Source organism: Tenrec ecaudatus, chromosome 3 (assembly GCF_050624435.1).
Source record: "Tenrec ecaudatus isolate mTenEca1 chromosome 3, mTenEca1.hap1, whole genome shotgun sequence".
Classification (NCBI taxonomy): Eukaryota; Metazoa; Chordata; class Mammalia; order Afrosoricida; family Tenrecidae; genus Tenrec; species Tenrec ecaudatus.
The window spans coordinates 146599959-146627337 of record NC_134532.1 but is presented as its reverse complement, the minus strand read 5'-3'; the positions used below and the strand labels follow the sequence as shown (position 1 = coordinate 146627337).

Here is a 27379-nt window from a genome sequence, read left to right as displayed (position 1 = left end):
TCAATTTCTTTGTTTTTTTCCCCACACAAAACACCAGCATGTGGCTATAAAGACTGATTTAAAGATACCAGAAAGATGTTTACTAGTGTTTTATTGACTATGCAAAGACATATGATAGTGTGGATCATAACAAACTATGGATACCCTAGAGATGCATGAGAATTCCTGAACACTTCAGTGAGTTCATGCAGAACCTATACATGCATCAAGAGACAGTTCAAGTGAGTACTGCATGGTTTAAAATCAAGAAAGGTCTACAACAGAACTGGATCCTCTCCTCACACTTTTTCCAACTGTATGCTGAGCAAATAATCTGCGAAGCTGAATTATATAAAGAAAAATTAAAGGATTAACAACCTGTGGTATGCATATGACACAACCTGCTTGCTGAAAGTACGATCAAGGCTTACAGCTTTCAATATGGATTATAAATCAATGTAAGGAAGACCAAAATCCTTACAACTGGACCAGTAGGTAACATCATGATAAATATAGAAAAGATTGAGGTTGTCGAGAATTTTGTTTTGCTTGGATCCACAATCAATGTTCACAGAAGAAGCAGTCGAGATAAAATGATACATTTCAATGGTAAATCTGCTGCACAAAATCTCTTTGAAGTGTTGAAAATTGAGTGCCCCCCCAAACAAACAGCATATATAGAAAGTTTAAAGAGATTATTGTTGAAATCCTTTCTTGAGATGGGCTGTGTAAATATATAGTGTTTCTTTCAAAACAAAACAAAATATCCCTCCAGAGTCCTTATCCCTTAAACCTAAATAGTGGTTTGAGTGGCTTTTAAAAAAAAGGAAAAGGAAAATTGAAATGGACTTCAAATCTTTAGTGACAAATTCATCTCACACACAAAAAAAGAAAAAAGCCATGATATTTTTCAATTTCCTCCTTTGCATATTAAAATTGGACACCGAATAAAAACGGGCATTTGGATTATGGTGCTCGCAAAAAATACTGAGAGTATCATGGACTGCCAAAAGAACAAAGACATTTGTCTTGGAAGAAATACAGCCAGAATGCTCCTTAGTAGCAAGGATGGCAAGACTTGGGCTCACGGAATGCCAGTCCCAGGAGGACATAATTCTAAGTGGAGGGACATAAAAAAGAAGCAAACCTTCAACAAGATAGACTGAGGCAGTGGCTGCACTGATGGGTTCAAGAATAAGAACAATTGTGAGGATGGCACAGGATTAGTGTTTTGTTCTGTTGTGCATGAGATCACTATGGGTCAGAACTGACTCAACAGCACCTAACAGATAACAATTATTTCATGCTTCACACCTTCCTCAGAACACAAAGCTACATTCACTGAGGTGTTAGTCCCCGGCAACCCATGTATAACCACAAGGTTTTCAAGACCATTACCTTTTAGAAACGTCACCTTAGGTCTGTCTTTTGAGGTACCACTGGGTAGATTTGAACCAGCAACTTTTAGACCAATAGTCAAGCACTTGACAGTTTCTGTCACTCAGGGATAGTCATGCTCTCACGGCCATCAAGTCAATTCTGACTCATACAACCTTACTGCACAGAACAGAAGTGTCCCTGTGGGTTTCTCAGACTGTAACTCTATAGGAGGAGATAGCTTCAGCTTTCTCCTATTGAGTGGCTAGCTGCTTGAAACTACTGACCTCGTAGTTTGTTAGTTGCCCAAAGCCATTCCTGTTCTTGCCATTTAAACTATGAAGTAAGACATGCTTTCTTTTCTTTTCTGAAAGTGCTTCACTCATCTATACTGGATCACTTAAACAGAAAGTGGAGTAACAGAAAACTGGGCAGATTCTCACATAAATAAATGTAAACATAGCATTTTCATGAAGACATGAATAATCTTCAAAGAAAAATAAAATACGTAAAAGTACAAGGATATATTCGACAATGCTTTGATTGTTCTTCATTCTTCAAAATCATTAAATAAAATTTTTAATCAATATCTGCATTTAGTGCTCTGAATTAAAGACAAAATTCTACCTACACGCTAACATGAAAGAAAATATACATAAATGAGTAATGTAAACCGATGTTTCTCCCAAGTTGAGCAGCATGAGAAAATCAGAGGATCAGCATTTTAGATTAACATGTTACATTTTTAAAAGTTAAGTTATATAACAATCATTTTAGTGTTATAGTATAGTGTTTTCCCTCAGAATACCTCAATGTGCTTTTTTTTTTAAAAAAACTTACTTACCTTTCAAACCTAGAGTTTGTAGCTGGAAGAGCCGACCAAGTTCATAAGGCAAAACCCGTAACAGATTGTTATTTAAAAGCAATTCCCTGTTTTAAAGAAAGACATTTTTGTTTTAGTTTAATATGTCAAGTTTAACGAATATCTACATTCGCTGTTCTTAATCTTCCAACCAACATCTCATAAGTTGGAATATCAAGCCATATTTCTATATGTTTATCCAAAAGTGTTGTTTAATATTCAAATACCACAAAATATCTGTCAGAATTTAAAATGTTTGTATGATTTATTCTCTAACACAAATTAGAGGTGTACAAATTATGTATCATTCTCACACTAATCTACTCCATTTCCCAAAATGCCTATCAAATGCAAATCAAAGTGACATTATACAGACACCCTGGAACCAGATATTCACATGATGATCAATCAGTGACACAGAACATAAATATTAAAAGGAAACAAAGGCTACCATATATGGAATATAAATTTACGGTTGGAAAAATCTGAGAAATCTATATGGGGGAAAAAATAAGGGGGAAAAGCACATATAAGTGTTAAGAACATATAAGTCTCTTAAGAAATTCTTAAAAGACCTTAAAGCATTAGACAAAAAGCCATTATTACATTTTAAGGCTAACTTATGTAGTTGTAAAATGACATATAAACATACCTGACCCTATGCAATCAGTTAGGTTGCTAAAAAAGTTATTTGCAAGAAAATCATATTTCACCAATTACTTCTGATTAACATAATCCAATACCTGAGCCTAAACTGAAGTTTTTTTTATTTTAACCTCCCATTGGCCTCAAGTTCGGGGTAACATGTTGATAAACACATTTTTAGTCAGGAACTTCTAAATTTTAAAGCTGATCTTCTTACACACAAATCTAACAGTAGCTGAGTTAACACCCCATAACTTACTTATGAAATAAATTTAGAATTTTGTATAGTGAGCCATATCTATAATATTTCCTCACCTGAGAGACACCATATTTCCTAGTTCTGCTGGTAAACTTCTGAGTTTATTGGATGACAGATCCAGGTAAACCAGATTATGAAGCTTGGCAATATCAGGTGGAATGCGACTAAGATAATTATCATTTAGGTGCAGCGCTGTCAAGTGTGTCAATGACCAAAGTGATGTACTTAAACTCCGCACTCTACCTAAAAGGCAAGATATTGAGGTATTAAACTCAAGATCCAAGAATAAAATTGCAAAGCAACAAGGAATAAAAAGTGGTAAAATAAAAACTGCAAATACATGAAAATATTTTATTTTAGCAGTTTAATTTTGCACTTAATACCATTGATTGCTTATAAATCCAGCCTACCGTCCTTTAATGTCTAACCCCTTTGTCATGAGAACCATTCTTTATAGTGGACCATCTATGTATTAAATGCAATTTAGCATAATCAGGATGTGTTGAGGTCATGATGATTACATAGAAAGCATAGGATTGAAAAAGCTATTGTGTTCATTTTTTTTTAAGTCTTAGATAAAACAAAAATACCTTTCATATAATCCATTAAAATTGAATAAAAACATTTATACCTTTCCAGGGCCTGGACTAAGCTACCAATTTTAAACAGAAGAAAGTTAAAAAGTTTTGGAAGAGCTAACCACCACAAAATAAAAAACATTTTATTTCTACAGGAGATGTCTTCTCCAACTTTTTAATTATAAAATATAAGTTGCGAACTCTGGCCACAGGTTTTGCATTAAGTACAATATACTCAATGAAATAGTTATATTAAGACTTCATCATTTAGGCAGCAGATATAGAAGTTTAACGCACTATAAAAAAAGATTCAGAAATGTTGACTGATTCATAATTCTGGTTTTTACTACTTATTACCTATAAACCAGAAAAGCTAAAATCACTGCCAGTGAGCCAATACTGACTCATATTGACCCTATAGGACAAAGCTGCCCCCTTTGACTTCCTGAGACTGTGACCATTTACCACGGTAGAAAGCCATGTGTTTGTCCCTGGAAGGAACTATTGATTTTGTGGATAATAGCCCAAAATGTAAACACTATGACATCAGGGCCCCTTATTAGCTTTAAAAGTCTAGGCAAAGTATCAGTTTGCCTCAGTTTCTACAAAAGGTGATATATCATCTAAACTACAATAAGAATTAATTATGTAATATAATTTACATAAACATATTTTTCAAACTCTACAAAAGTAAAGTGGTATCAATTTCCATGGCTAGATTCTGATAGTGAGAGACAGTGGCCGCTACAGAAGGCACAGAGTCTCAAAGGGAACATATACATTTCATATAGTATTGGACTATATGAATACTATATGAGGACCACACATTGAAAATCAGAACCTTCTTCCAGGCCTCTATCACAGGCTCCTTCCTGCTACCTACAACTAGACTTAAAGCTGCCAATTAGGAATTCTGAATGATATAGTAAACAAAATTCTCAAGTTAAAAAGCTCTGGGGAAAGACAGTAATTCAGTTTTACCCATTTTTCATTCAAGTGATAGTCAGTCAGAAGAGAATTTTCTTCCCTAGAGACATATGGCAATGGAGTCTCTTGTGGTACAAACAAACCACACTTTAACTACTGAACTACAAAGGTCCCTTGAAAGAAAAACCTGGTTTGAAGATAAAGAAAGCGGCCATCAAGCTCAGAAGCAACAAAGCCCACATGCCCACATGGAAGAAGCACAACAGTCTGTGTGATCATGAGGTGACAAAAAGATCAGTTATCAGGTATCAAAGAACAAAAAATCTTATCACTGTGTGCTCAGCTCCCTGATACGATTGGCTGAAGACAAATGGGTGCATAAGCAAATGTGGCAAAGAAAGCTGACTGTGTCAGGCTATCAAAAGAGATAGCAGCTGGGGTCTTAAAGGCTTGAGAATAAACAAGAGGCCATCTAGCTCAGAAGAAACAAAGTCCGCATGGAAGAAGCACACCAGCCTGTGCGATCACGAGATGTCAAAGGGATCAGGTATCAGACATCATCATAACAAAAAATCTTATCATTGTGAATGAGGGAGGTAGTGCGGAGTGGAGACCCAAAGCCCATGTATAGGCCACTGGACATTCCCTTACAGAAGGGTCTTAAGGAGGAGACGAGCCAGTCAGGGTGTGATGCAGCAACAACAAAACATACAAGTTTCCTCTAGTTCCTAAATTATTCCTACCCCCCCCGACTATCATGAACCCAATTTTACCTTACAAATCTGGCTAGACTAGAGGATGTACACTGGTACAGATAGGAACCAGAAACGCAGGGAATCCAGGGCGGATGATCCCTTCAGGACCAGTGGTATGAGTAGTGGTAGTGGGAAGGTGGAGGGAGGGTGGGTTGAAAAGGGGGAACCGATTACAAGGATCTACATGTGACCTCCTCCCTGGGAGACAAACAATGGAAGGTGAAGGGAGACGTTGGACAGTGCAAGAAATGACAAAATAATATTTTGTAAATTATCAAGGGTTCGTGAGGGAGGGGGTAGTGGGGAGGGGAAAAATGGAGCTCATGCCAGGGGCTTGAGTGGAGAGCAAATGTTTTGAGAATGATGAGGGCAATGAATGTACAAATGTGCTTTCACAATTGATGTATATATGAATTGTGATAAGAGTTGTATGAGTCCCTAATAAAAAGAGTTTTTTTAAAAAAAGAAAGAAAGAAAGCAAGACCTGGCAATTTGCTTCCAATTGATTAAATTCCCCCAACAAAATTCAATGCAGCTGCCATCAAGTCAACTGCATCTCAAAATGACCCTAAAGGGCAGAACACAACCGCCTCTGTTGTTTCCGAAGCTGTAAATCTTTACAGGAGTAGAAAACCTTGTCTTTCTCTCACAGAACAACTGGTGAGCTCAAATTTCTGACCTGCTGGTGGGCAGCCAAACTCATACATAACCACTTTAACACCTAACTTTATTAAACGCAATTCTGCTCTGAAACACATGCAGTCACCATGAGTTAGAATCAACTCGGCAACTGGCTAAAGACATTTTTGGTTGTCAAGAATGAGAGAAAGCCTTGGCATCACCAATCCACAGAAAAGGACATCATATCTTGCAACGTAAAGGGCCATCGAAAACACAGGAAAGCTTGAATGAGATGGACTCACACAATAGCTGCCAATAGTGGATTCAAACATACAACAACCATGGAAAGAATGCAAGACTAAGTAGCATTTTGCTCTGTTATACATGAGATCTCTGTGAGTCGCAGCCTATTGAACAGCAATTAACAAGTAGCATCTAGTGGAAGAGATCCTGCCTGGCAACCTATACTGCACAGCCCTGACACTACAAAGAATTTTCCAGCTCAAATCATCAGCAGTAACGAAGTAGAAAATCCCTGACTCTTAGCAGGTTGTAGTCATATTTATTCTTCTGATTACCAGTCTCTTATCTACAATTACTTTTTAGCTAAATATACAAATAATTCTAGGTTTAATGCTTCCAAATGAAAGCCTCCAAGGGAAAAACATTCTGTATATATTTTGTTTTGTGTAAGTTTAACTTTGTTATAATTCCATTATTTACAGAAAGGTTAACAAGCTATTGCATAATCCTTTTGCTTCCCAGTACTAGCATCTTACATTAAACATCATCATAGCACCTTTGTCAAAGCTAAAGAATCAACATTGGCGTGTTCCTACTAACTATACTCCCCACTTTAGTTGAATTTTACCTATTTTTACACTTTTTCCTGTTCTAATATCCAGTGCAGGATACCTTACATTGTTTTTGTCATCTCTCCTTAGTCTGTGCCAGTTTTTTCAGTCTTTCCTTGTTTTTCATGACCTTGACAATTCTGAAGATTGCTAGGGAGGCATTTTGTAGAATAGCCTGATGGCATTTATATAATTAAGCTGCAGATATGAGAGCTTTGGCAAATCACAATATATTTTCTCTGTAACCCTGGTGGCACAGTGGGTTACATTAGCAGTGTGAGACCATCAGCCACTCTGTGGGAGAAAGATGAAGCTTTCTGCTCCTGCAAAGATTTACAGCCTCTGAAGCCAACAGGGCAGGTTCTATTCTGCCCTGTAGGGTTGCTATGAGGTGGAATCAACTTGCTGGCAGTAAGTTTTTATGACTTTATTGTATTTTAACAAGTCCTAACATGTATTGAGGTGCTATAACACAGTTATTACATATTTTGTTAGAATAGATAGCTTCTAGGTTCCCGGCTGTGCCAATACTAGGCTGACAGAAGAATAGCAAATATTTAAATTTGAAAAATAATCATTCTAACAGCCAAACTAAATTTCCACTGTCTTCAATTCCAGGTGCAAACTCTGACTCAAGCTAATTAATGTCAAAAGCAAGTGTGAGAACAAAGATATTTAATCGCAGATAAAAAAGATAAATTAAACATCAATCAGTACCTCCGTAGTGGTTAGTATATTTTCTACTGATCCACCTAACTAAAAATGTACAACAAATAAACCAATATTGCCATTACATGCTTCAGGTTCCACTCACCCGAGATTTCTAATTCAGCCCAGTGAGACTTCTTCCCATTGGCTACCTCCTCTGCTGACATGATGGTGTAAATTCGACGAGGATCTGGAGGATCATATTTTTCCTTTGGCATCCCTATTAGTCTGTTTAAAAAAAGAGAGAGATTAATAAATAATTGCAGTGTTACAGAAAAAAGTGGATGGTAAATTGTTTTTTTAATCTCCCCTTGCCAGCCTAGTAAGTCACTTTATACCAGGAATTCCTACTCGAGTGCAAACTACATGAGCCGCAGTATAAGAAGCTCTTGCAAAAACCCAGTAATAAATACCCTAAGGGAAATGACACTGAAGCAATGATATAGGCCTGGGCAGTCAACCTAGTCCAAACCTTCCCCTTCATTTAGCTGCCTGGCTTTCACAACCAGTTTCCAGAGTGACTATGAATCAGAGTAACCCTAACCTGCTTGCTTCAGAAATATTGTTATCCTAAGCTTAAAACACCAATGCAAGGCATTCCTCTTGCCACACAGATAACAATCACAACGTTTAAGACTCATTTTATGTTTATGGGAGGGGCAAGTTAAAAAGAATATAACCAGATGGCTTTTGGCAGCAATCTACCACCAACTATGAAGGAAACCAGACACAGAAGGGCGCGTCTAGAAAACAAGAACAAAGCCAGAATCCCCACTGAACCACACCTGTTCCACTTCCAAGCACAAGGCTTTTCAGATATGCAAGCCAATATATTTCTTTTATGTAAGCTAGTTTGAGGTGTTTTCTGTTATTTGCAATCAAAAGCATCCAAGTTAGAGTGACCATATATTAGTAAACTGATAGAATTATTTTACATGGGCTGTTTTCATTTATACCTATTGTTCTGATGTATTTATTAATATCACTCCTTTTCATTCTCAGTGAGTACTCCGTTTGGATGATGAATTACATGATCGCCCTAATCAAAACCAATACTATGCCTTTGTCTTCATATAATTGCCAAAAAAAATCAACCCTCATCAGTAATGACAAACTAGATAAAAACCTCAAAATGTGTTGCGTATGATGTAGATGGTAATTGGCTCTGAAAGTAACCGTTCAAAGGACTCAATGTAAGAATTTAAAAATAAATAGCTGTCATTGATTCTGACTCAAAGCGATCCTAGGGTGTTAAGAGTAGAGTTGTGTTCTACAGTTTTCAACGAATGATTTTTCAGTAGATTGGCAAATCTTTCTTCCAAAATATCTCCGGGTCCACTCAAACCATTAACAACCACACATACTAAAATTATATGCACCACCTATCCCGTGAAAATTGAGTGGATTCCATGCCAACTATAGGGCAGAGGAGAACTGTCCCTGTAAGTTTCCAAGACTGTAAATGTTTACTACATGCTTTTTGAATGAATAGCATTGGGTATATTTTAATTTTATTATACATTATTCACTGAAATTATTGTTACATTTCAGTCAATAACATGTAATAAAACATATTTAAAATATACTATTCCTAAAAAATCTCAAACCCTGGGTTTTATATTTAGGGCTAGGAAGATCAAGCAAACATAACCCTTCCCGCCCCCCCGTTCGCTCAAAAAAAAAATCTTAGACTAATCAAAGCAAGCTTAACTGCATAAAAGTTGAGTGCATTATGACTCAAAGAACCTATAAGACAGTGTAGAACTGTTCCCTAGGTTTTGGCAGACTATAGTATTTACAGGAATAGCCTCTATCATATAGATAAAGATGCAAGTCCCACTACACTAAATCCAACTTTCATGTGATCACTTAACTGAGATTAATCTATCTCAAAAACTAAAGATGAATCCTTCTCTATCTGGTTTGGCACAATTAATGTATTGCTATATCATTTGTGATTCAGACGAAGAATGTGGCTCTAGGTGAAGACTGAATGCTACAACTAAAGTGCTTCAAAATTAAAAATCACTTTGAATGTAACCCTTAAACTACAAATCATTAGACATGTACTTCTCTCCATAAAAATATTATGTGATCAGGGAAAAAAAAAAAGAGGACCTGATGTAGAGGGCTTAATTGGAGAGCAAATGCTTTGAGAATGATTGGGGCAGGGAATGTATGGATGTGCTTTATACAATTGATGTATGTATATGTAAGGATTGTGATAAGAGTTGTATGAGCCCCTAATAAAATGTTTAAAAAATATATTATGTGATCATCTCACAGTAGTTTGCATAAGTAATACTAGGTGTAGATACAGATGCTGGCAGAGTTCCCAGAATTTAAGAATCTAAAATTAGCCTACATTAGTTATTTATGCTTATATTTTAGAGTCAAGATGTCAATGACTTGCTATATTTTATATATTCAGAAATAAGTCTATCTCATATTGCCTCATTCCTAAAGGATACAGAAACATTATTATTCCAAGTGACTATCCACTTTGATAAACATGCCTCCTTCCCACCTGGCTTTTACCCTATTTAGATTCCATTCTGGAAAACGTGTCTAAATATACTTTAACAAAGCAAAATAACCTTTACATAGTATCATTTTTGAAGTTTTTGTTTTCTCACTGATATCTATTTTAGTAATGTGCAACTATTAATCATTATAATTATTCTTTAAAATACCTGGGTTCTTTTAATAAATCATTTTATTGGGGGCTCTTATAGCTCTTTTAACAATTCATACATCAATTGTGTCAAGCACATTTCACATTTGTTGCCATCATCATTTTCAAAACATTTTCTTTCTACTTGAACCATTGTTATCGGTTCCTCTTTTTTCCCCTTCTTCCTCCACCCTCATGTACCTAACTTTAAAAGACAAACACCTAGCAGAGCACACTGTATATAGTACAGTCATTTTGGTAAAAATAAAGATCGATGGCAATCACGAAAGTTCAGAATATAATTCCAGGATAAAAGAATAGTAGCATTTCTATTCCACGTCCATACCAAGGGCCTCTTGATGGTATCTGTCTTTAAGAATAATTCATCCAAAGTCTGTAGAGTATAAATCGGGACCCATTTGAAGTTTAGATGTTTTCCTAGCTCTATTACACACTCAAAATTAACAAAATCTATGACTGATGATAATGAAGTTGCATACCATAGTGAAAATGCACCTTTAGATTTGGCACTGCAAATTTTTGACCTGTGTAACATTCATTAAACAAATATTTCTTGCCTACCTACCACTGTCATTTATTGCACTGTGCCCTAGGAATTCAATACACAAGATAGGCATGCTCTTTTTCTTCAAGGATCTCACACTATACATTCATCATGGTACTACTCAAAAAATAGTTATAAAATATTTTGCCATCAAATAACTGTATAAGGAACTTGGCATTTCATCATATTCTTTTGTTCCCTCTCATCAAGTATTTGCATTACTTCCTGTTGTCACTATTCAGAAATGAGCAAAAAACTTTGGAGACAAGAATGTCAAATATCAATGGCCTAATACTGGGTAAATGGGACTGAAAACAACCAAATTAAACCCCTATCAGTACATCTAACTTAGAAACTGGTTTCCTAAACTAGTGATCATATTCTTTTAACTATTATTTGTAGGATCCTTACCAGGAAGCCAAAGGACTCTTTTGGTGTTTAGAATGATCTAGACACAATGTCATAATTCTAGTTAAGTTTATTCTTAGGATCTACTTCAAATCTCAAGACAAACTTGCTGTCTACGGAGGAAAAACACAGACATATGTGGCAATAAACTCTTGGGTAAGGATGAGAAGAGTATAATGACTGTTATATTTCTTTTCAAAGGTACTGATTATATGCTAATCCAAAAATAACTATAGGAAGTTTCCGACTGGATGGGGTTAAGAACATAGTCTAATTAGCAGTCAATGTGCTGTAAGGGAAGAATAAAGAAGAAACAATATTTCAAATAAATTTCAATCTGTGCATATTAAGACATTTCTCTGGAAGTTAAATAATCAGAAATCAGCATGAGCACCATAAGAACTAGTTGGTGCCTGGCTACCACTGCCAATCTCTCTGCAAGGGATCTTTCCTAGAGGGAAGCAGAAAAATGGAGAATAAAACTCAAAATACTGGAAAAGGCCAGGTTTACTACTCTAACATAGATAGATGGGGCCCCTAAAATGATGGTCCTTAGCCACTCTTCAAATGCCTGAAAGTGCACTCAGTTCCCTAACTCAACATTTAGCTAGATAACAGGCAGGCCCGTAAAGTGCAGAGGAACACAAGGAAAGTATTTCTCAGAACTACCAACCGTAAAACGGCAGTATTTGCTGAAGAAGGAAACATGGAGCTGAGACAGTACTATAGGTTACGCAATGGACTACGAACCACACAGACAGCACTTCAAACCTACCAACCACTCCAAGGGATAGAGATGCTGCTGTTACCGTCCTCGGCGATTTCCACACCCAAAAACCCTTCAGAGGGGCACACTGCGTTGGAAAATAACTTCATAACAGTGGGTTTGATTTTAGCTTAAAGTTAAAAAGGCAGGAAGGGGTAGAAAATAAGGATGGGGGGAAATGGTAAAACAGGGAGGAAATGGGAAGAAGGCCTTTATATAGTAGGTATTGTGATCAATGACATTAAAGAAAATGTGTATGAATTATTGAACAGAAATCAATTTGCTCTGTAAACCTTCATCCAAATTACAATTTTAATAATGTGTTTGGTGAGAATGGAAGGGAATAATGACTAAAGAAAACAAGCAGTTGCAGCAAAACAAAACTAATAAAAGGAAAAAATAGAAACTGGAAATTTGAATTACTGTAAAATTTAAAACAATACTACTTTTAGATATTTTAAATGTTTCATTAACAATTTGGACAACCAAGCTAATAATCTGTCTATACAAGCTAATGAGTGATCAATGGCACTGAATTAACATGTACACATTGTTTAACTGGAAACTGTTTTGTTGTGCATATTTTTGTCACAATTAAAACAAAATTACATGAATAACAATGAGTACAAGGAAGAAAATGTTCTAGAATTGATTGTGTTAATGATTTTACAACACTTCTTGATATGACTATTGAATTGTATGACATGTAGATGACGTGCCAATAAAACTGCTTTTTTTAAAAGACTGAATGTGTGTAGGTTATACACAAATACGCCATTTTATATACAGAACTTAAGCAACAAACAAAAAAACCACTCACTGCCATCGAGTTGATTCTCACTCAGAACACCTCCTGGGGATTTCTGAGGCTGTAAATATCTCTAGGAGCAGAAAATATCTTTATATCTCAGAGAAATTAGTGGGTTAAAACAACTGACCTTGCAGTTAGCAGCCTACTATGTACCATACTACACCACCAGCACTACAAAGCATCCTCAAATTCTGTTATCTGCATGAGTCCCAGTTCCCTGCAGACACCAAGGAATAGTGTGAGTGTGTGTGTGTGTGTGTGTGTGTGTGTGTGTGTGTGTTTAAGGCAGTCAAGAATTCAAACAATATATTATATTGGACCAATCTGACAGAAATTTCAAGTGTTAAAAAATTAAAATGTCACTTTCAGGACTAAAGTGTACCTACATCAAGCCAATCACCCCATATTCTGGGGGAAAGCTAGACACTACATTTAAGAAAGACCATATGAGAACAAGACTCTTAGAATTTTGTATTGAAGAATATTGAATATACTATGAACTACAAAATCAGTCTTGGTGTGCTTCCAGCTAGAATGCCCCTTAGAAGATAGGATGCTGAGGTTTCATTTCATATACTGTAGGGAAGGAAAACAGAAGGTAAGCAAAAAAGAGTAAGCATTCAATGATACAGATTGACAAGGAGCTACAATAATTGGCTCAAACAGAGCAATGCTTGATGATGACATGGAGCTGAACAGTGTTTTGTTCATTTTTTTGTGCTCTACATGTTGTGAGATGCTATCAAGTCAGTTCCAACCCATAGCGACTTTATGTGCAGCAGAACAAAACACTACCCAGTACTGTGCCATCCTCACAATTGTTCCTAAGCTTGAGTTCCATGTTCCAGCCATTGTGTCAATCCATCTCGTTAAGGTCCTTCCTCTCATTCCTTGTCCCTCTACCCTACGTAACATGATATCCTTCGCCTGGGACTGGTCTCTACTGATAATATATATATATATAAAGTACCCATATGTAAGATGAAGCTTTGCCATCCATACCTCTAAGAAGCATTCCTGCTGTATTTCTTACAATACGATCACTCCTTTTAGAAGTCCATGGTACTTTCAATATTCTCTCCAGCACAATTCAAATGCATCAATGCTTCAGTCAGTCTTTCTTATTAAAGTTCTAATCATTAGCAGACTTTTGCAGCTTACCATGAGTCCTTCCACGTCAGCAAATGAAGATCCTTAAGGTTCCACTCCCTCATGTTTTAACCCAATTCATATCAGCAGGGTCTACTCCACTCAGGGAAATCAACCCCTCAGTCACATTTTGAGTTCCCTCCGACCTGAGGGGCCCGTCCTCCAGCAATCTCCCACAATGTTCTGCTTCTAGTCAGTAGGCTTTCATCGTCTGACAGTGTTTCTAAGCTATGCATACAGTTTTATACAACTTTATGTGTTGTACATAGGATCACTAAAATCAAAACGAACTCAACAGCACCTAACAAGCACGCATGCGCACACACACACACCCCGGAAGGTATTGCTACACAATCATAGAAGCCTATATTAAGCAAAAATATAAAAATGTGAAGCTGTTTGTTTCTTGATCTATCTTCTAAGTCTACTCATCCCTAAAGACTGTTTTTCCATGTCTCCAACCCTTTTCTGAGGAATCCTGCGCTCTTCCGTTTACACCGTATCAAAACCGTAGTTCTGACATTCTCAAGGGTTTCCAATAATGTTCCTTTCAGGACAGTTTGAGTTTGGGAAACAAAAAGAAGTTTGAAGGGACAAGATCAGGGCAACTGGGTGGGTAAGGTAAAGTTTTCCCTACAGCCCTTGATGAATGAGCAAAGTGCACTGTTGTGATTGGTGGAAAGAAATTTCTGGATATGACTTTCCTGGTGTTTTCCTCACCAATACAGTTTTCAATTTTCTGAAAAGTTCTTCCTAATAATCCCCTGTGAATGTCCCTATCCTTTGAGAAAATCTGTATCAAAATTATCCCTTAGAAGTCTAAATAAAGTTTCCATAACCTGTGAAGAGCTAACCTCTTTAGCTGAATTTAAACCTAGTAGATCCACTTGTAACTGCTCTCATTGGATCTTGCTCTCTGAACTGTACTGGCAAATCCAAGACTCGTCTCGTGAAATCACATGTATTACCTTCAAATTTCCTTAAAAGATTGAAAGAAAAACCAGCTCTTTAGCTAGCTAACCTTCTTAAAATGCCTTTTTTCTCCTAATGTACCCTAACAAGATATAAGAATATTACTGAGAGATCTTGTCTGCAGCTATCCATTGATCACTGACAAGTTGGAACACATTCTGTTTGCAATGTGGTCAAAATCTATGCATATACAAACAAGAACCCTAGAAGGAATACTTTACTTGTAATTCTCATCTCTTTCAATACCTGTCATCTTTCGGCTCTTCTTCAGTACATTTACCCTTTGTAAAAATCAACAAAGAAATTATAAAATTCATATGGAGGGCAAAGAACTTTAAAAGTCGAAATTTGGGGAAATAAATACAAACCTGGGTTGCACACTATCGGCTTTCAAAACTTACTACACAGCTACAGCAATCGGGAAGCTCAGTGCTGATTAAATGATAAATCCATAGCTCAATGGAATGAAGAGAACTGAGATTTATTTTTTCCAGAACTGAGATTTTTTAAATGCATGTTAGGTGTCATAGAGTGGTTCCAACTACATCAAAGAACAAAAAAATCACATCATTGTGAATGAGGTGGAGTGCAGAGTGGGACACAAAGCCCATCTGTAGGCCACTGAACACCCACTTAACAGAAGCTTCGCGGGGAGGAGACCAGCGAGCCAGCCAGGATGCAGTGTAGCAACAATGACACATAAAACTTTCCTCCAGCTCTTAAATGCTTCCTTGTCTCCCCCCCCCCCCCCGCCCCCGTGCCCACCTCCCCATCATGATCCCAATTCTACCTTACAAATCCTGCTAGACCAGAGGATGTTCACTGGTACAGACAGGAACTGGAAACAGGGAATCCAGGACAGATGATCCCTTCAAGTCCAGTGGTGAGAGTGGTGATACCGGGAAGGTGGAGGTAGAAAGGGGGAACCCATTACAAGGATCTACATATAACCTCCTTCCTGGCAGACAGACATCAGAAAAGTGGGTGAAGGGAGACGTCGGACAGTGTAAGACATGACAAAATAATAATTTATAAATTATTAAGGGTAGGAAGGGAGGGGGAAAATGAACTGATACCAAGGGCTCAACTAGAAAGAAAATGTTTTGAGAATAATGGCAACAAATGTACAAATGTGCTTGACACAATGGATGGATATTTGGATTGTGATAAGAGTTGTATGAGCCCCTAATAAAATGTTTTAAAAAAAGAACTGGTTCCAAATCATATGTGATTAACAGATTTCTAACTACCTTTGTATGAAGTTCTGGTGCTTTAGTGCTTAAGCATTGGGCTGAGATCTGCATAGTAGATAGTTCAAAACTAGCAGCAGGTTCTGAGGGAAACACTGGGCTTTCTACTCCCAACAATTACTAGCTCCCAAACCCACAGGGGTTGCTATGAGTCAGTATTGACTCGATAGCAGTGATAGAACAATTTTGTGAACGTATTCCATAAAGAAAGGATAAACTATCCAACTAGAGCAACTGAATATCAATATATAATAAATAAATATACCTCAAAGCATACCTTGTGACATTGTATAAGGGATCATGAACTCAAATGTTAAAAAAGGCTATAAAACTTCTAGATAAAATTTATGACAAAAAAGTATGTCTACATATTAGGCAAATATTTTCACTTGTAACAAAAAACACCATTTAAAAAATAACTAGATTTGATGAAAATTTAAAATATCTGTTCTTTGAAAGATCAATGAAAAGATTTAGCAGGGATTGAGATTAAAAACAAGGATTTGCAGAACATATTTGAAAAGGCACTCCAGATTATACTAAAAAGTCTCAAGACAAAAGCATAACAAAAACTATATAATAAAAAAAATCTTAATCCCCTATTGAAGAAACAAGTTTATTGGTAAATTTAGTCAATATGTATAAGTGACCTAAAAACTTCCAGTAGAATAAATTTTAAAACCACTTTCAAAGCCACATCTGTAAAGGTGATTTTACCAGGACAGTATGCCAGATGTAACCTAGCCCACCCAAGTTGGCAGAGGTACAAAAATCTGGCGTCATTTGCCTCTTCCCACACCAAGCTTAATCCAGGGCTTAAAACAAACTCCACCAGGTAAAGAACTTCAGCAATGGTTCTTCTTTGTAGAGGAAAACTCAGAACTAGATGAGACCACTATTATCAGTGGTCCTCAACCTTCCCAACGCTGCGACCCTTTAATACAGTTCCTCATGCTGTGGGGACCCTCAACCAGAACATTATTTTCGTTGTTATTTCATAACTTATTTTTCTAGCTATGAATCATAATGTAAATATCTGATATACAGGATGCATCTTCATTGTTAAAAATTGAACATAATTAAAGCATAGCGATTAATCACAAAAACATATAAATTATCTATTGTGAAATATTTATTTCTAATTACAAATAAATGAAATTTTGTCTTGAAGCATGGTACAGCATGGTTAACAGTCTTCACCCCAGGTACTCATATGTGGGCAGATCTGCCTGGAGACAAATAGAAGAGCAGTGTCTGGGTTCCTAAAACCATCAGAAACATGTGTTTTCCGATGGTTTTAGGAAGGTGTCCTCAAACAAAGGCCCATGGGCCACATGCGGCCCGCTGAGGACATTTATCCAGCCTACCAGGTGTTTTGGCCCCGTTTGTTTTTTTTACTTCAAAATAAGCCATGTGCAGTATGTATAGTAATTTGTTCAGTTTTTTTTTTAAGCTATAGTTCGGCCCTCCAACGTGTCTGAGGGGCAGTGAACTGGCCCCGTTTTAAAAGTTTGAGGACCCCTGGTCTTAGGTGACCCATGTGAAAGGGTTGTTACACACACACACACACACACACACACACACACACACACACACACGAAAGGGGTCAGGACCCACAGGTTGAGAACGGCTAAACTACATAAACAAAAAGCTACACTTCAAAGATTAGTAATGGATGATGCTGGTGTGAATAGTTTATTCTAGAGCCCTTACAAATAAAAGCCCTCATTAATGTCTGCATTATCAGCGACAGGGCTAGTTAACATGTGGTACAATGAGGATTTATGCACTGTATAATGTGACATAGCATCTTACCACTATGAAAACAAGGACAGTCGCCTAAGAGGCAAACCAACTGGTCTCTTAAACAAATCATATAGCAAGACTCACTACTACCTGTGGATATAAACATATAATGTTTAGATGTTGCCACTATAATATATAAAATAGCTATTGGAAATCACCATAAAGCTTTAATGTATCTACCAGATTACACCCCACCCCACCCCCTCCATTTGGAAACTAAGTTACATTGCAGTTGAGACTTTTAACACTTCACCCTTGAAAAAGTCCACACTCTATCACAATGATGCATAGTGATACTTCACAGCCCCAATTACTAAACCCTTGGAGTAAGTCATAACCAGTTTCCTGAGAAAGGGCCCTGTACACATGTATTATCAATTCCAGTACCTGCAAAGCTACCCAACAAGTCATTAACATATAGAAGCATGCATCATAAGCAAAGAGTATCATACGTTCAAGGCTGGCTTCCTGGCCAATAGAGACAAAGGCCAAGGGACCATGTAGCTGAGAAGTTAAGCCTTGAGAGAGACTGGCTACCGGCTTAGGAGACCAATGTCTTTATCCTTATGGCTTGCTGATCCTGACCTTTTAACTTCCCTAGTAAACACCCTTAATTGTGAACATTGTGAGTTATGTGGCCCCTGGAACAAACGATCAAACTCAGCATAGATGTAGAGTGGCTGGGAGGAATGGTTGGTCTCAGAATAAATCAGTACATGGAGGCTTACTGGACCTCTGCCTTGTGGTAATAGTAGTGAAGCCAGAGATAAGATATAACCTCCAATGCCATTTAATGCAAATGGATGAGCCAACTCTCTGGCAAAAGATGTGCGAGTCAACTTCCATAAAAATTGTAGCCTTGGAAGCTGTATGGGGCAGTAGACTCTGTCCTTTAGGGTTGCTGTGCATCAGAATCAACTTGGAAAAAGAAACCATCAATTTGATGGTGGGTTAGGGTATCTAATTTTAATTTGCAAAATATTCAGCTTAATTAACTGGCTCACAAAATTTCTTAAGAAATTAAAAATTGATTCTTGTAAATCATTATAAGCCAACTCTAGCACACCAGTGTTAAATATGTGAAATCTTGCCTTCCTCCCTTCTACAGATCCTCTAATCTTGGATTGTCTTGGTTTTCTATAAATTTAAATAAAACATCCACATGGTATATTTAGAGAAGTCCTGGTGATGTAGTGGGCTGAACACTGAGTAAGGTAGTGATTGGAACTCTGCAGAAGAAAGTTGTGGCTTTCTACTTCCATAAGAGTTACAGTCTCAGAAATTCAAAGGAGCAGTTCTACTCTGTCCTATAGGATCACAGAGTTGGAATTGACTCGATGGCATTGAGTATAAAATGCAATATTTAGCAAAACTTTTATACTTCTTTTCCAATTCCAAAAATTCTGTTCTTATTGTATAATAGGATATGCACATTGTTATGAATAGTAATCACTATACATCTGGCTGAGAAGCAACAAAGCCCACATGGAAGAAGCACACCAGCCTGCGTGACCACGAAGTGTCGAAGGGATCAGGGATCAAGCATCAAAGAACAAAAATATCTTATCATTGTAAATGAGGGTGAGTGCAGAGTGGAGACCCAAAGCCCATCTGTAGACAACTGGACACACACTTACTGAAGAGTCGTGGGGAAGAGACGAGCCATCCAGGGTGCATGGTAGCAACGATGAAACATACAACCTTCCTCCAGTTCTTAAATGCTTCCTCCCCCCACTATCATGATCCCAATTTTACCTTACAAATCTGACTAGACCAGAAGATGTACATTGGTACAGATAGGAACTGGAACTGCAGGGAATCCAGGGTGGATGATCCCTTCAGGACCAGTGGTGAGAGTGGCAATAGCTGGAGGCTGGAGGGAAGGTGGGGTAGAAAGGGGGAACTGATTAAAAGGATCTACATATAATCTCCTCCCTGGGGGATGGACAACAGAAAAGTGGGTGAAGGGAGACATCAGACAGTGTAAGATATGACAAAATAATAATTTATAAATTATCAAGGGCTCAAAAGGGAGTGGGTAATGGGGAGGGAGGGGGAAAATGAGGAACTGATATTAAGGGCTCAAGTAGAAAGCAAATGTTTTGAGAATGATGTGTTTGACACAAAGGATGGATTTATGGATTGTGATCAGAATTGTACAAGCCCCCAATAAAATGACTTTTTTTTTTAAGTGAGGCTCAATCAACAGGTGGCTTCCAATTGAATTTGATGGACTAGTTAAATTCAAGGCAGCTCAAAGGGTTATGGCGACTGCAGGGATTCCCTAGGGATACTCTTGATAGCTAGGACTATCCCAGGGCCTTAATTAGAAGTTTTAAGAAAAATGCAATGAGAAAAAAGCTAGAAAAGTTCCACAGAATTTTTTCTACATAATCATAATACACTTGGGTCATTCTTTAAGGGTAGCAAGAACTGTCCTCCAAGAATTTTGCTGGGAAATTTTACCCCATATACCCTACAGCCACAATCTTGTACGTTCTGATTTCTTTTTGCTCCTCCAAACTAAAGAACACTGAAAAGGTAACACAATTTGAGGTTCTAAAGGATGCCCAAACTGTCATACTAATCAGTAGTGCAGAATTTTTAAGGTCCTTAAAACTCTCAGCACAACTGAGTCAAGGCCAATTCATAACAACCCTATAAGACAGGGTAGAACTGTCCCTATGGATTTCCCAGACTATAACTCTTTGCAGGAGTAGAAAGCCCTGTCTTTCTCCCAGAGAGTGGCTGGTGGTTTTGAACTGCTGCCTTTGTAAACAGCCCAATACTTCATCTCTATGCCATCAAGTCTCCTCCGGGGAGGGTTAGAGATAGAAAAGCTTCCTTCACAAGTATATAGACCTAGATGGAGAATGTTGAGAATCGCTTCATATTTTTTTTTACTTTTGTTTAACAACATTTCTATGATTTGTTGCAGTACTAGAGTATTACTATATGAAATAAAAGGTTTGAACAATATTTTCAGAAATGAGTTTGCTTATAAGTAAAAATCCATCCACATATAAACTGAGAATGCTGTTGCATCTAAAACATTTAAACATTAAACCGAGAGAGAGAGAACCAGATTTCCCAGAATTCTCAGAAGGCCATGCCCACACAGAAGTCTTATTGGGTATCTCCAGATTGACAGCCTAGACTCCACCCCCACACTCTTAATCCTTATATCGACACTAGATTAGGTGACTACGACACCAAGTCACAAGGATCCCTGCCAAACGTAGTTACAGATGGCAAAATACAGATATTTAAACTAATTTTATTATTTTGAGAATAGTGAATTTTAGAATTTGAAAAACCCTATCTATAACAATATAGATTTATTTAAAATTGGCATATTACAGGAAAAAAACTTAGTAACCAAACTCTTTGGGGAAAAGTCTGATAAGGTACAAAGAAAAGCTTCATCCAGGAAAAGGCTCCAAGGTGTCAACATCTTAATTATGAAAGAACTTAAATGAAAAGTAGGGCCAATGCTGACTCACATTGGTCCCAAACAGATAGCATTAAGGAAAGAGCTACTGTTAACTTTTGGCAAGAATAAATGTCTAAGAGGAGTAGCCGCTCTATTCATACAAATGACTGCCAAAAAGGTTATGTGTTTTGTATTGAGCGGAAAAGGTTTGCAGGGAAGGGGTGTCAACTTTAAAATAGTTCCTAAAATAGTTGTGTAAAAGGATACAAGAATAAGAGAGCTTACAAAGGGTTTGAGTCAAGCTTGGTTCCAGGAAAAGAATATGTTGGCCCTATGTGAAAGCAAACTCGAGACATTGTAAATTACAGATACCTAGATTTTGTCAGCAGAAGGAAGAGTATTGTTCAAAATTTCCCACAAAGAGTAACAGAGCCTTTAAATTGGATTCCTATTTTTTTCAGGTGGATAGATAATCTGCAACAGCAACAAAGCAAACTAAATATAATGCTCTTCTGAATTTCAACCCTGCATTCAAAATGCCAATTTCACAAACTCATCAAAGTTCAGAGGACAAATTTCCTGTACTGTTAAACTCATTTTGTTTTTTCTCTCAAAATAATACAAATTGCCTCCTCCCTGTTTTGAAGCTGAGAAAAATGAGGGCAATACAGTACAGTGTAAAAATGAATGTTACTCCAGAATCAAGAGATAGGATTTGGTATCATTTTCTGAAGCTCAGTTGCCCCAACTCCTATTATCTGAGGAAAAGCTAAGTAAACCTTTATATTCCTCTAATAACAATGAGGGAGCCCTGGAGGCGAAGTGGTTACAAACTGGGATAAGATCCAAAAGTTCAGCAGTTCGAAAGCATCAGCCACTCTCTGCAAAAGAAAGGCAGAGCTTTCTACTCCCATTACCAGTACAATCCCGGAAACTCATGGGCTCAGTTCTACCCTGTCCTGTAGCATCGCTATGTCAGCTTAACTTGATAGCAGCGAGTTTAGGAAGGGTTTTTGTTTTGTTTTTTAAATATCAATAACTACAAAACTGAATATGCTAAAATTGCATTAAAGAGTATGTAACTTTTCTTGGTATACTTGAACTATTAAATTGTAAATGTGGATTATGTGCCAATAAATCTGTTTTCAAAAAATTGTACAGGAATAAATTACATCATTACCCTCCCCCTCCCAAAGAATTAAGACTTCTTTAATACTTTTAAACTTATTTTGATTTTTTGTCTTTTTTTACATTTTATTAGGGGCTAATACAACTCTTATCACAATCCATACATATACATACATCAATTGTATAAAGCACATCTGCACATTCCCTGACCCAATCATTCTCAAAGCATTTGCTCTCCACTTAAGCCCTTTGCATCAGGTCCTCTTTTTTTTTTCCCCTCCCTCCCCGCACCCCCTCCCTCATGTGCCCTTGGTAATTTATACATTGTTATTTTGTCATATCTTGCCCTATCCGGAGTCTCCCTTCCCCCCTTCTCTGCTGTCCCTCTCCCAGGGAAGAGGTCACATGTGGATCCTTGGAATCAGTTCCCCATTTCCAAACCACTCACCCTCCACTCTCCCAGCATCGCCCCTAACACCCTTGGTCCTGAAGGTATCATCCACCCTGGAATCCCTGTGCCTCCAGCCCCCATATGCACCAGTGTACAACCTCTGCCCTATCCAGTCCTGCAACGTAGAATTCAGATCATGGTAGTTGGGGGGAGGAAGCATCCAGGATCTGGGGGAAAGCTGTGTTCTTCATCGGTACTACCTCGCACCCTGACTGACCCATCTCCTCTCCTAAACCCCTCTATGAGGGGATCTCCAGTGGCCGACACTTGGGCCTTGGGTCTCCACTCTGCACTTCCCCCTTCATTCAATATGGTATATATACAAAAAGAGACTATTGTAACATTTCAGAAACATTTGTCAAACACCCACTATGTGAAAGAACTGGGTTCATTCCCTACCCAAAAATCTTATCTAGGAAAGAAAATTAGGAGAGAAAATGTGAACAAATTTTACTATGTTATTGTGATAAAAGCTGTAAGAGCTCCCTATAATTTTTTTTTAATTTTAAACATATTACTATAATAAAAGCATCTAGCTTATTTTTAAAGTACTTAAAATTACTTTCCACAAAACAATACAATATTGAAACAAATCACTATAATTTAATGAAGAAAGTGTAAATCCTATAGAAGTTACTAAGAAAAAAACAATTTCAAATGATCAGGAATAATTGTGAAGTACTGAAAATACTATAATTTATAGCCAATAATAGAAAGCTACCTATGTATACATAAACAATAAAAATATTTTCCCTGTTGTGACTCATAAGCAACCCATGTGTCACAGAATAGAGCCTACAGTCTTTAATGTTAAATTTTTCAGAAATAAACCTTTCTTCCAGAGTGCCTCTGGATATACTAGAAAACGCCAACCAACAGCCTACTGCATTAACCACTTGCACCATCCAACAACTCAAGCATACATATCTTGTTATATACATATTAGTGCTGTCATTCCTACCCTTACATTAGCTTTCTGACAACAGGAGAAAAATGAAGTCACAACTATTTCCCACAGACATTATAAATAATGGTGACTTGCTTTATTTTTTTTAATTAATTTTATTGGGGAGCTCTTCCAAATCTTATGACAACCCATTATTCAACTGTATTAAGCACACTTGTACATATGTTGCCATCAACATTTCCAAAACATTTTCTTTCTACTTGAGCCCTTGTTATCAGCTCCTTTTTTCCTATCTCTCCCCCACCTCCCCCCCCACCCTTGTGAATCCTTGATTATATATTATTATGTCATGTCTTACACTGTCCATTGTCTCCCTTCACCCACATTTCTGTTATTCGCCCCCCTGGGGTGGGCTATCTATCCAACTTTGTGATGGGTTCCCCGCTTTGTCCGCCTTGCCCACCCATGCCCCCACCATCCCCAACCTTCATGATAGTGCTACTCCCACTACTGCTCCTGAGGGTTTTAGCTGTCCTGAATGGATACTTGTTTTATATATCATTTTCCATGTTATGTTTACTCCTCTCCTATTAAGATAGATGCTTATCACTCCACAGAAATTTACTCTCATAAAACTTAAATAATTTTTAAAATATTAGTCATTTCTAATTCGTCATTGCAGTTAGCACTCATCCTGTGTGGCTTAAAGCAATACAACTGTCTAAGTCTCATTAGGATACCTTAAAAAAATAAGGTCCAATCAAAATAGTGACTTCCAAAGGGATTTGCTGGACCAAACTTAAAGTAGGGTCAGCTCAGTAGGTTACAGGAAGTGTTTTGAGGGATTTCAAAGGAATAATCTAGATAGATTTCCTCAAAGACAAAGAAAATTATGGGGACATACTCAGAACAATTCTTAGGAAAAACAAAAATTCATTGATGAGAAAAATGCCAGCACAATGTTACCTAGGAATTTGTTTGCAACATAACAACATGCCTGCAAGGGTATCCAGGGCTTCCCTATGAGAATTTTCCTGGAAAACCTTATCCCATCCATACTATAGCCCCAATCTTACACTTTCAGGCTTCTCTTTTTTGCCCCCCCAAATGAAAGATCATTTCACGGGAACATAATCTGAGTACCTTAGGGTGCCCAACTGTGGTTTCAAAATGGTCTAAATTGAAGAGCAAAGAATTCCTCAGGGAAGAGTTACCTACCAACCTTATCAGACTTAGAACAACTCTATAGAGAAGATAATACTGTCTTCTCAAGGTTATGGATCCAGATGGAGGATATGAGAAACAATAGCTTCACAATTAGATGTGAATTTCTGGCTTTGTTTGTTTAGTAAAGGTTGCTGTTGAGTATTTCTTGAAACTTTCCCTCCATTATCTCAACTAGATTTTATGTAGGCTGATTAAGGTGGTGTCTTTGATTAAGTGTTAAGACTCATAACTGTTAGATCTACTGTTCAAATTCACAATCCACTCAAAAGGAGATGAGGCTATCTGTTCCCATAAAAAATGTATAATCTCAAAAACCCTATATAGGTCATTATGAGTCAGAATTGAGTTGATGGCGACTGGTTTGTTGTTATTGTTTAGGGGTTAAGGTACGAAATCAAAGATTGAATTTATGAATGGGAAAGTTAAGAAGATGTGTTCAGATATGATGCTAAAAATTTGTGTGCATAATTTATAATTTTAATGAAATTAAATGTTATAAATTGCTATTTTACACAAGGGAATGGTAGAGACGCTATGATACAGTCAACACCTCTCACCAGAGAAGAGGTCAGATAAGAATTTGAACGCGTCAATCCAGCTACAAAATTCAAGTACAAACTAATCCTACACCATATTAAGTTTCATGCTAGACAGTTCTAGGGAAAAAGTAGAATAGTACATAGTCTTATAATCTTAATGTGTAGACAACTTTTCCAAGGCAAAAGCCATGAAGAAAAAAATCAAAACTAAACATTTAAAAATGAAACCATTAAATACTGTCATAAACAAAAAGAACTAGAACAGAAAGTCTCTACAATATTTATAGTGGACATCAAGGTGATGTTTCTACAACATAAGCAGCTCTGACAAATCAGTAATATATACTAAGCACCCAGCAGAAATTTGGGGGTTAAAAGTCACAATATGGCAATCACAAAGTAGATTCAGTAGCTTAAACAAGCTCCATTATTTAATTAATTGATGGCACATTTTAAAATATAAGTATATTTTTATCATCTTTGTGAAGATTACTAAGAATATAAATAAGAGTTTGGGGAAATATTTTTTAAAAAACAAAAATGTCATTTTGATAACAAAAGAACTTCTAACCCAAGTCATGGTCTTCTCAATCATCTCATGTGCACACAAAGGATGAAGGAAGAAAATGGAAGACAGAGGAATTGATGATTTTTAATTTTTGATGTTGGAAAATAGTGAATATAATGGGGACCAGAAGCAAGACCAAGTCAGTCTCAGAAGAAACCCAATCAGATTGTTCCTAAGAAGTGAGGATGGTAGAATTGGGATGATAGTAGGGCGGGGGTGGGAGGAAGCAATGAAGAACTACAAAAAAGTTGTATGTTTTATAGTTGCTACACTGCACCCTGACTGACTGGCTCGTCTCCTCCCCATGACCCTTCTGTAAGGGGATGTCCAGTTGCTTATAAATGGGCTTTGGGTCTCCACTCCATACTCCCCCTCATTCACAATATGATTTTTTGTTCTTTGATGCCTGATACCTGATCCCATCGACACCTCGTGATCACACAGGCTGGTGTGCTTCTTCCATGTGGGCTTTGTTGCTTCTCAACTAGGTGGCCACTTGCTTATCTTCAAGTCTTTAAGACCCCAGGCCCGATATCTTTTGATAGCCAGGAACCATCAGCTTTCTTTGCCACATTTGCTTATGCACCTGCTTTGTCTTCAGCAATCGTGTCAGGAAGGTGAGCATGATGGAATGCCAGGTTAATAGAACAAAGTATTCTTGCACTGAGGGAGTACTTGAGTGGCGGCCCAATGTCCATCTGCTATCTTAATACTAAACATAAATATAAGCACATAGATCTATTTCCCCATCATCATATATATTTACCTATGTATATGCCTGCATTTAGACCTTCATAAATGCCCTTTGCCTCCTAGTTCTTTCCTCTATTTCCTTTACTTTCCTCTTGTCCCACTATCATGCTCAACCTCATTTGTGTTTCAGTAATTCCTCTTGGTTATAGTGCCCTTGATCAAGTCCTACCAGGCATCCTACACCCTTCTAGGCCAGAGGATGTACACTGGTACAGATAAGACCTGGAAGCACAAGGAATCCAGGACAGATAAACCTCTAAGGGCCAACAATGAGAATAGCAATACCAGGAGGGTCAGGGGGAAATGGGGTAGTAAGGGGAAACCTATCCAAGGATCTACAGATAAATCCTTCCCTGGGGGATGGACAACAGAAGAGTCGGTAAAGGGAGACATCAGACAGTGTAAGA

At 37.4% G+C, this 27379-nt stretch overlaps 1 protein-coding gene across 2 annotated transcripts in view; it reads right to left on the bottom strand.

Moving 5' to 3' along the window:
* The window catches only part of CNOT6L (CCR4-NOT transcription complex subunit 6 like), a 106266-nt gene that overhangs the window by 62021 nt on the left and 16866 nt on the right, over positions 1–27379 (bottom strand). For both annotated transcript variants that reach the window (XM_075544157.1, XM_075544156.1), the window contains exons 2-4: positions 7672–7793; positions 3179–3365; positions 2201–2286 (exon numbers count right to left, since the gene is read on the bottom strand). In XM_075544157.1, coding sequence (XP_075400272.1) covers positions 2201–2286; positions 3179–3365; positions 7672–7783 — 385 coding nt within the window. In that variant the 5' untranslated portion in view covers positions 7784–7793. The remainder of the gene's footprint in view (positions 1–2200; positions 2287–3178; positions 3366–7671; positions 7794–27379) is intronic.